The sequence below is a fragment of the Engraulis encrasicolus genome, chromosome 11 (assembly GCF_034702125.1).
Source record: "Engraulis encrasicolus isolate BLACKSEA-1 chromosome 11, IST_EnEncr_1.0, whole genome shotgun sequence".
Lineage (NCBI taxonomy): Eukaryota > Metazoa > Chordata > Actinopteri > Clupeiformes > Engraulidae > Engraulis > Engraulis encrasicolus.
The window spans coordinates 9,208,669-9,220,213 of NC_085867.1; the positions used below are offsets into that span (position 1 = coordinate 9,208,669).

Sequence of the window (11,545 nt, forward strand, 5' to 3'; positions counted from 1 at the left end):
GCCAAACGCAGGTGCTGATTGGACAACAACAAGACTTCTAACGGTCAATCAAACCATGTTCTGATGCTCATTGGTCAATTTAACTTTTAATATCTCTCTAAAATAAAACATCACCACAAAAAATCACCACCCTGGTAAGTTGGAGAGCAAGGGGACCTACTAGTTGAGCGAAAAATGATCCCCCTGGAGTGGCATTTAAGGGAGATACAGGGTTTTATGTCTCTCATAGGAATGAATGGGATTTGGCCATTTTTTGGTCTTTTTGGGTCCAACCTTGGCTCCAACTTGGCTTCAACAATGAAATAGAATTTTGGCCTCCATTCTATTTACTCTCAATGGAGATAACTTATGTTCCTTTTGCTCTTTGTATGTGTCTTTCTTTTGCCTCTCTCTCGCTATGTCTTTGTCTATCTCTCTCCGTCTCTCTCTCTGTTTCTCTCTCTCTTAACTGTGTGTGTGTGTGTATGGCACATCTCATGGTTCTTCATGTCGTTTGTGTTCTCTCTGCAGCTCCTCTCCGAGAGCCAGGTGAACATGGTGAAGGTGGTGAACTCGGTGAGCGATGCCCTAAACTCCATGCAGAAGGAGACTGGTGGCCTGAAGGCGCGCGTCAAAGCTGACCTGCAGAGGGCGCCAGTCAGGGGGCCGCGCCTCAAGGGATGCGCCAATGGTGAGATATGAACACTCTACACACATACACACACACACACACACACACGCGCGCGCGCGCGCCTCAAACCATGCGCCAATGGTGAGACATTACCTTACATTACACTCAGCGGACCCTTTTTATCCAAAGCGACTCGCAGTTATTGGTTACAGTCCCTGGAGCAGTGTGGGGTTCAGTGCCTTGCTCAAGCTTCAGCTATGTAGTGCGGTAGGGAGTGGAAGGGTTCGAACCTGCAACCCTCTGATTTAAAGTCTATCTCCTTACCAGTTAGGTCACGGCTGCCCCATGAGACATGCACACTGAACGCACGTACGTACGCACGCACAAACACACACACACACTCTGACACTGTGTCCACTAATCTGTCTCTCTGACAGTCTCTACACGTATAGTATGCCAACAGTGGGACACGCATCTCCTGCTTTCTATGACTCATCACGCATCTATGACTTGGTCATAATTGGTCCGTTGTGCTTTAAACTGTGGGATGGCATAAAAGGCTTTCATTGAGGCTGTCTGTCAGTCTTTTACATTCAACGGTTTTGTTTTCTAAAGGACACGCTACAGTGCTTTAAAGCGATGGTTCGGAGTAGAATCACCCTAATGCCATTTGAACCGTGACACCCATCCACCTTTACACCCGAAGTGTTTTCTGCCGCAGGCTTACATCAACAGAGTTGCCGTGTTATTCGATGTTTATTCCGGTTAGCTTGACTCAAGCACATATGGATACTGGGCACCGTCTCCAAACTTTCCCCACAAAAATAACATGTCATGACACCAAACTTCTGCAGTAGCACAAATATGGTCTGTACTCACGAAACGAAGCATTTGGAAGTTTGGAAATAGTCCAAGAGTTTATTATTATCAACACAAGCCGAATAGCTTCTCTGCTGCTAAAGCTGCACCAACGTTACTTCCGTCATCTAAGACAAGCATGTAAGAGTCCTCAACGAAGCTCATAATATGCACAATTAAAAGTGAATTCAGCATCAGTATTGATAACGAAAATCATTGTCTAATTGATAGTAGGTAAGATTTGAAATATCTTTTAAGTATTTCCTTGAAAATATAAGCCTTAATCACAATTCAGTGAAAACTTTTTTAACACTCTCGTCTGGAAGTTTGTTGAAGACTTTTACGGGCTTGTCTCATATGACGGAAGTAACGTTGGCACAGCTTTAGCAGCAGAGAAGCTATTCAGCTTGTGTTGATAATACTAAACTCCTGGACTATTTCCAAACTTCCAAATGCTTCGTTTCGTGAGTACAGACCATATTTGTGCTACTGCAGAAGTTTGGTGTAATGACATGTTATTTTTGTGGGGAAAGTTTGGAGACGGTGCCCAGTATCCATATGCGCTTGAGTCAAGCTAACCGGAATAAACATCGAATAACACGGCAACTCTGTTGATGTAAGTCTGCGGCAGAAAACACTTCGGGTGTAAAGGTGGATGGGTGTCACGGTTCAAATGGCATTAGGGTGATTCTACTCCGAACCATCGCTTTAAATGATGTAGTCTGCTTTGTAGCATATAGCGCTGTCATCGTACTGTATGTCCACCGGAATTATTTATTGTTCAGAATGTTGTGGACATCCTGTCACTTTTGCAGATAAGTTTGTCTTTCTGGCTCAGTGGGTATCATCCACGCAGCCTAGTTATCTGGGCTGGGTGGCAGTTTGCCTGTCCATTGTGACTTAAAGGGGTATGCTAAGCTAGTGAAAGTCAATGTATCCGTGTAGCATGCTACAATGCTACACGGATACATTGACTTTCACTAGCTTAGCGACATATTCCCTCTTTTAACTTGTCTTAAAGCAAGACAACGCTTAACATGAAAAATAAGACACTTTACCACCTTTATAAACCCCAGCCAACGGTTTTAACTGTATTAAGCCCCAAAATAGTGGCATACCCCTTTAAAAGCTCTGCAAGCAGTACAGAGGGTCTGGCCAAGCCACCTTGTAATCAGATTTCTTAGAGTTTATCTCCATTATCTGGGCTGGGTGGCAGTTTGCCTGGTTATAATCACGACTTCAAAGCTCTGCGAGCAGTGGGTCTGGCCAAGTCATCTTGTAATCAGCTTTCTCAGAGGGATGGCTTAACCATCTTTCAGATGCCTTTGCCGTATGCTTTTGAAGTTACAGTCCATCAGAGCCCTCCTTCCTTTGACTGAGATTCCAGAAAGACCATTGAGAGAACTGTGTACCTTAAACATGGCTCCCGGCCACTGAGCCATTGGAAATGGAAGAGTTTGATTTGTTTGTGGCCGTTTTGATGAAGTGTCCCTTTCCTTGGATAACTCACCCACTGCTATGGCCCACTTTCTGTTTACACAAGTTGTAACCCATCTTGCACTTCTTACAAGTTCATTTGTAGTAACATTGGCCCTCATTTACTGTATCAAAGTAGCGTACGACAAGAATCATACGTACTTCGTATGGCATTTATCAAATCTCCTCGTAAGCGCAGGAAAGATTAAATCCGTACGACTGCTCTCAGATGGTGTTCGCCGTTTTCAAGTTGGACTTTAGATGACTATGATCACTAACTTGCGCAGCAGTTGTAGCCCAACAACTCATTAACATAACTATGTAGCCTACATAATTACAAAATGTTTTCACATTGTATATTTTGGATATAACCGAACTTCTACCTGTTTGAATTGGTGCACCCTTCCTGGGAGCGCTGTGTTAATTTACTACAGTAGGTCAACAATTGCAAAAGACTTCTTATATGTGATTTCAAGTCAAGTCAGCTTTTATTTTCACTTTCTGTCATTTGACATGATGTGTGAATAATTGTGCAATATATAGCCGCGTATTGAAATGTGCCTTCAGTCATGGGATCAAAGGACCGACGTCCCTTCTATTTAACAGCTGGGAGTTCAGGTGCACATCAGTCAATAGCATACGGTAATAATCTCCCGGTTGAGTTTCGCCGTTACGCACACAACGACTAATATAGGCTACACCTGACAGGTGTCTGTCCGATAACACGTAATAGTCGTCCATTAAGGTAGCAAAAAGGCTATTCCATCGAAGGACTGGAGCGCAGGACAGAAGCAGGGCGCACATGAACGCGAGAAGGACAGCGCATTGGATATGTAAAACTCTCCTTCCCCAACAAGTGGTTTGGGCACTGTTTGTCGGACAGTGTCATGTAGGACCATTTTCTTGACATTGTTTAAAAAAGTTTAGAAAAATTAAAAAAGTTAGGTGTATTATCATCTTCATTATTTCTGCTGTAGTCAATCAAACATTTAATTGTAACCAACATTATGTTGAAATCAATCTCTACCCCTTCCATATTGAGAACCGAAACACTGTCTACTGCTGTTGGTTATTTCCACGTGTTATTTTGTTGTCTACCTCGTGCAAAGCCTAATTTCAAGCTGTCAATCAACCAGAAACGTGGATGTTTTAGCCGGTTTGCGTCTCTCCATGTCGCAAAGTCAGGGGTGCGGTCTCCTTCCCGCCGTTTTAGAGAAGGTGTGATTATTCTAATTACGATGGTTTTCAGACGCTGGATTTATCAACAGCCGCTCGCTCTTACGATGGGATTGAAGAGGTAAGCATGTTTAGTAAATCTCACGTGAGCCTCGTCGTACGACGAGATCTGCGATCATTTCTGCGATGGTTTCTACGCAAGTTTGATAAATGAGGCCCATTGTCATTCCTGAGTAACTTGCATTTCCCCAGACACTTGTGTGTCGTGTATACACTTGGATACATTGAAAATAAGGTCGCAGGGGCCCATACGCATAGGTGATTTTTAATCTGAAGTGCCTGGATCAAGGATGTATTTCCTTCATTGTGTGAAAGTGAAGTGAAAGCCCATTGGGAAACTCCAACTCCCATTGTCATTGTGATACAGCACTCCACAGCACACAAGTGAACACTGCACACTGCACACAACGAAATTGCATTTATGCCTCACCCGTGCAAGGGGGCAGCCCTCAGTGGCGCCGCATGGGGAGCAGTGCGGTGGGACGGTACCATGCTCAGGGTACCTCAGTCATGGAGGAGGATGGGGGAGAGCACTGGTTGATTACTCCCCCCACCAACCTGGTGGGTCGGGAGTCGAACCGGCAACCTCTGGGATGCAAGTCTGACGCCCTAACCGCTCACCCATGACTGCCATGACAGTTTTGTTGAACATTGCACCCTCTGAGAGCACCGGTCGATTTTGAGGGATACTACTGTACAAGTAATGCCACTCTACTCTTTTGAATCTTGTACTGTATGCTTCTGTTCATGTTCTCTTTATTAACTCACTTTGGATATACGTATCTAATCCATGTAATATACTGTAATGCAATGTAATGTTATACAACTCTCCTTTCTGACACTGACCAACTTAACAACCACTTTTACACATTGGCTCTCTACACACTCTTAACTCCTGTAATGATGGAAACACTCCTCCCCTCTCCATTGTGCTGCATTGCTCATAATTACACTGCACTTAAGTCCTTACAACTGCGCCACCACTTACACCACTGTACTTGTGCTGCCAAACACACAAAGTCGACTGAATGCCAGTCATGACTTGTCACTTCATTTTCTATCCTCTAGTATTCTATTCAGGGCTTTGAACCGGTTCAAGGAACGAAAACGAAAACCGGGAACTTTTTGTATTTTACAGGGAACAGAAACAAAACCGGAAACTTTATTATTTTTTATGTTCTGGAACGGGAACACTTATTTAAAATGATGGTAACCGGTTAATACCGTTCCTCAAACAAAAAAAGTAATTATTTTCTTGCGCATGTTACCATGACTGCTGAGATTCATGTCCTGTGTGACATCAGACATTCTCTGACTGAATGGAGAGAGAGCTGTGGATTACAAAGTCTCCACTCCACATCTTAAATAAGAGAAACCACTGTTATACAAAAGGGCAAAGTTTCCATTGCATCATTGTTAGATATTGCAGAGAAGCACGTTTAAAGCGCACTGAGAATGTTCTTCGTTATTGGGCATCCATGGCCGCTTCAAATATGCACAAACTCACAATGTCCGTCTTAGCGCTCCCCATGACCCAAGTCAGCGTGGAGCGCACATTTTCATTATTGAGGTTTATTCTCCGCTTGACAAAATTCTGAAGGATATTCTTTTCATCTGCTTGAATAAACAGTTTGGAATGTAGGCTGACTCATTTGCACTTCCGACTTTCTTGGTTAATTAACGTCAGTTAGGCCTATGAGGAGTAATCAGCTGACAGGAACGAAATTAACCGTTCCGGGAACAATATTTTTTTGTTCTAACCGGTTCGGGAACGTCAATTTATTGGTGGAACACAGAACCGGAAACAAAATATTTCCTTTTCTGTTCGGAACGAACCGTTTGGAAAAAAATAACGCTTCAAAGCCCTGATTCTATTAAAACAAAAACTAAAAGTAGTATTAATTAACCAACATTTCTACACTCTATTACTTTATTACAGTATCCAATCACTAGGCATTCCGCGCACTACCAAGGCTAGAACACTTGACATTGGGAAATGGTGACTGTCTCTGGGGTGCTGAAACCATCAGTTGTACTTGTACAAGGAAGAGTTTGCAGACATTTCTCGCATGGAGGACAAATGTCTTCCCGAGTTCCGATGCTGACTTCTACTACTAAGTGATAGTTGCAGCAGCACCCAGACTCATTTTGAAGCTGGATGATATTTCCCCTCTTATTCACCAGACTTCCTCAGTCCTGGAGTGAGGAGGACTTTGAGCCAGGAGTGCTTTGAGGAGAAATGTCTGCAAACTCTGCCTTATGAGTAAGACTGATGGTTTCACCATCCAGTCTCATTTCGATGCTGGAGGACATTTCACCTTTCATCCAAAAGCCGTCTTCCAGGTCCAAGGCCTAGTGATGACCTAGAAACCATAGTGCTTGGATGGAAAACGAAAAAGTCTTCAAAATAAGTCCAGTGATTCACGACATATAGCTCCTTGAAACACTATCAAATGGATGAATGGAAGCCTCCTAGTGTTTCTCAATTTCGTTTTGTACTACCCATAAAAATGACTACTACTACACCCCTCCACGGTCTGACTATGGCCATTACGCTACATCACCCAAATACTGTGTCTGCTAGCTGGACACTCCGGCAGCGGCAGTATAACACCTCCCCTATCCACCTTCAGCACTCTCTCAAGTACTCACAATTAGACTGCTAATAAAATGTAGACGACAAACACACACACACATGCAAGCACGCTCGCAAGCACGCTCGCACACACGCATGTACGCACGCATGCATGCATGCACACGCGTGCACACACACAGAGGCATAGGCTCGCACACACACACACATACACACACACACACACAAACACACACACACTCACACACACACACACACACACACACACACACACACACACATACACACACACACACACAAACACACACACACACCCCTGTATGTACAGTTCTTAGAATTACATCATCTAAATAGTATCTACAGTGCACCCTGACACTTTGGCACTTTCATTTACAGGTCTGCTATCTGCAGTTAACAGGCCTTCTGTGATCCACTGTAATATCTGCTGTAACGCCTCAGAAGATAAGGCTGCCGAAAAGTACTCTTAAGTGTGTGTGTGTGTGTGTGTGTGTGTGTGTGTGTGTGTGTGTGTGTGTGTGTGTGTGTGTGTGTGTGTGTGTGTGTGTGTGTGTGTGTGTGTGTGTGTGTGTGTGTGTGTGTGTGTGCGCGTGTGTGAGTGAGTGAGTGATTCTGTGTGTGTGTGTGCGCGTGTGTGTGTGTGCGCGTGTGTGTGTGTGTGTGTGTGTGTGTGTGTGTGTGTGTGTGTGTGTGTGTGTGTGTGTGTGTGTGTGAACGAGTAAGCGGGGTGATTACGGCTCCCTAATAACACTGGGCACTGGGACAGAGTGGAGCATTTCATGGGAAAGTGCTTTTCAAAAGGGACCATAATTACAGCTACCTCTTATAACTGTCCCCCTCTCTCTGTCTCTCTCTCTCTCTCTCTCTCTCTGTCTCTCTCTGTCTCTCTCTCTCTCTCTCTCTCTCTCTCCCTTTTTCGGAATGTGCCAGCAGGTTTACTATGTGTGAGCAATTTGGTATGCGTGTCTTTCAAAGACACACACACAGACACACACTCAAATGCACGCGCGCGCACACACACACACACACACACACACACACACACACACACACACACACACACACACACACACACACTGCTTCCGTTGAAAAGTGCTGGCGTAAGTCCATCAGAAGCCAGTCACATTCCACAGCTCTAAAATGAGCATATACGGTACTGTACCTAAACTGGCTGCTCTAAAATGAGCATATGTAGTACTATACCGCCCCTAACCTTTACAGTAACATTTCAACATGAAATGTGGTTTGTCACAGGATATTCAGACACATTTGAACAACCATATACCGTATTTCCTCAATTTGTAACCGGGCTCCTAATAGTAGCCGACCTCGTTTTGTAACCGGGTGTTGTGAAAAATCGGAAAAACAGACACCGGCCCCGTGTAGTAGCTGACCTCGTTTAGTAACCGGTGCGTTTTAAATGACGCATTTTGCACAACTTGATAGGAAAGAATGTGTATTAAATGCATGCACGCACACTTTCATTATTATTATTATTTTTTTAAATAAACATTGATTTTGGCCCTAGACTTTGTTCCAGATTTTGATTGTGGCCCTCAGTCAATTTGAGTTTGATGACCCTGTATTAAGTAGTAATCTCTCTTAATCTATCTGACATTCTGCCTCTCTTTGCCTTTCTCTCTGTCACTCTATCAACCCCCCATCCCCTCTGTCTCTCCGTATCTCTCTCTCTCTCTCTCTCTCTCTCTCTCTCTCTCTCTCTCTCACCCCCTCTCTCTCGCTCTCTCTCTCAGGTTCTCGTCCACGTGACTGTAGTGACATCATGTCTAGTGGGCAGCGTGAGGATGGCATCTACTCCGTGTTCCCCACACACTCCCCCGCCGGCTTCCAGGTCTACTGTGACATGACCACCGATGGGGGCGGCTGGACTGTGAGTTTACTCTGGCTCTCATCACTCTCTCTCTCTCTCTCTCTCTCTCTCTCTCTCTCTCTCTCTCTCTCTCTCTCTCTCTCTCTCTCTCTCTCTCTCTCTCTCTCTCGTGTGCGCGCTCGCTCTCTCTCTCTCTCTCACACACACACACACACACACACACACACACACACACACACACACACACACACACACACACACACACACACACACACACACACACACACACACACACACACACACACGCACATACTTCCCAGGTGAAAAAAGTGGTTCAATTTAGTACAATAAAAGCATGACTGAAGTGTACTTAGCATGTTAAAAGTGCACTCGTGCTTTTTGTGCTAAGAAAAAGTATGTTTAAAATATGCTTATTTAAAGTGTACTTAAAATTAGATGTAATTAAGTTGCTCTCAAAGAAAGTACACTTAGCGAACCGTACTTCAAGTGTACTTCGAAGATGTTTGGCTAAAGTGTATTTAGAGGAATATACTAATAGTATTCTAATAGTGCACTTACTTAAAGTGTATTTTTAATAACATATTGCAATTGTACTTTTTTAAAGTGCAATATGATTACACTTCTCCCAAATGTCTTCGAAGTGTGATTTTCTATAGTGCGCTTTAAAGTAAATCGCTTTAACATATTGCAAGTACACTTTTTCTAAGTGCACCATGATTGTACTTCACCCAAATATATTCAAAGTGTGCTTACACAAAGTTCATTTACCCATCATGCACCATCATGCATGTACCATCATGCAATGCACTTCTTGGAGCTAAATTTCTCAAACAGAAAGCCATTTACCTCTAAGGAATATCTTTGGTTTGCATGAAAATATTACTCATTGTTTTTATTGAGTTTTAAAATTTTAAAGTGGTACACAAAAAATGGCCATGTTCCCACCGTCATTATGATGGTCACGTATATGTTCTGGTATATATAGGCTCACACTTCCCATGATATCATGGTGAGAGGTAAGTTGGAACTAGTTGTTCAAACAAAGAATCAAGGGTCACCATTAGTGATCAATTCAAGTGATCACCTACAGGAAGGTGGAACAAGTCTGAAATAAAGTGGAATGTGTATCTGAAATCTCTGTAACAATGCAATGATTGTAAATATCAGTCACCCAGGCGCGCGCACGCATACACACACCAAATGATTCACTACACTCCCACAGTAGACACACAGTAACATACACACATCTTGCCCCAGTTATTAGCTCTGTTTTTTCTGTATTTGTATAAAACACAAAGAAACACACGTCCATAAACACACACACACACACATACGCTCACAAACACACACATACAGACATACAGACTCACACTGTGTCCTAGTTTTTCACCACTTTGTTTATTTACTTCTTCTGTCTCCATTCATATTGTGCAGTGGAAGTGTGTTAACCAGGGGCGGAGCTATAGGCGGGGCGTCTCTCCTATGCTCCTCACTCCTGTCTGTGATCAAGTCCACTGAAGGACAGCGTATGGAGATTGCTGTGCGGCTTCCAGGCAATATGCACATAATACAGTAATTTTGCATTCTATATATATTTCGGTATTCTTGTTCCTGCATAGTTGGAGGCACTTTTTCATGAATATATATGCAGGGCTGCTGGCAGCTTTGGCTGGGCCCAGGACAATGTCATCTGAAAGGGCCCCCCACCCCAATACTAACAATGTAATGAGGACCCAATTCTGGGCCCCCTCTGTCCCTACACCTGGGACAACATCCCCTTTGCGCCAACCTAACCACATACGCTCTCTCGCAGGGACACTACTGTTCTCTCTCTCTACTCTCTCTCTCTCTACTCTCTCTCTCTCTCTCTCTCTCTCTCTCTCTCTCTCTCTCTCTCTCTCTCTCTCTCTCTCTCTCTCTAGCTCTCTAGCTCTCCCTCTCTGCCTTATGCGCAAGCATGCACGCACGCACACACACACACACACACACACACACACACACACACACACACACACACACACACACACACACACACACACACACACACACACACACACACACACACACACACACACACACATACATCATCATCCATCCATCCATCCATCCTGCTGCAAATGTCCCCTGACAGGTGTGTTCCTTTGCATGTGCATAACATGCGTCCAAAATGCTAGTGTATCCCACTGGAGCTCCCTAGTGATACACAGATCAATCTGTCTTCTCTGGTTGAATATACACCCCTCAAATCCTTACAGCTACTCTCATCTGTGTGTGTGTAGGGAAGCTGACAGGGGGTAGGAAAAAGGGGTCAATTGTCCCGGGCCCAGGGAGACAGGCTGACAGGGTGCCCAGAATAGGGCCCTCAGTACATTGAATGTATTGAAAGGGTGGGCCCTTTTAGATGACTTTGCCCTGTGCCTGGCCAAAGCTGTCAGCGGCCCTGTGTGTGTGTGTGTGTGTGTGTGTGTGTGTGTGTGTGTGTGTGTGTGTGTGTGTGTGTGTGTGTGTGTGTGTGTGTGTGTGTGTGTGTGTGTGTGTGTGTGTGTGTGTGTGTGTGTGTGTGTGAGTGTGTCTTATGTTTGAAAAAGACATGCATACCAACCCTCAAATCCTTAAAGCTACTCTCTCATCTCATCTCTCCTGGCTGGAAACCACACACACACACACACACACGCACACGCACACGCACACACACACGCACACGCACACGCACACGCACACACATACACACACACACACACACACACACACACAGACACACACACACACACAGACAAACACACTCATCTCTCCTGGCTGGAAACCACTATGGCAACTAATGGCATTCTCGACTTACCATACTCATCTCTGTGTACGTGTGTGTGCGTGTGTGTGTGTGTGCGTGTGTGTGTGTGTTGTGTTT

General features: G+C 44.3%; 1 protein-coding gene across 1 annotated transcript in view; it reads left to right on the top strand.

Annotated features, from left to right (window-relative positions):
- Window positions 1–11,545, top strand: part of fibcd1b (fibrinogen C domain containing 1b) — a 157,404-nt gene that overhangs the window by 77,425 nt on the left and 68,434 nt on the right. Inside the window, exons 4-5 of the mRNA XM_063211170.1 lie at window positions 511–670; window positions 8,546–8,682. Coding sequence (XP_063067240.1) covers window positions 511–670; window positions 8,546–8,682 — 297 coding nt within the window. The remainder of the gene's footprint in view (window positions 1–510; window positions 671–8,545; window positions 8,683–11,545) is intronic.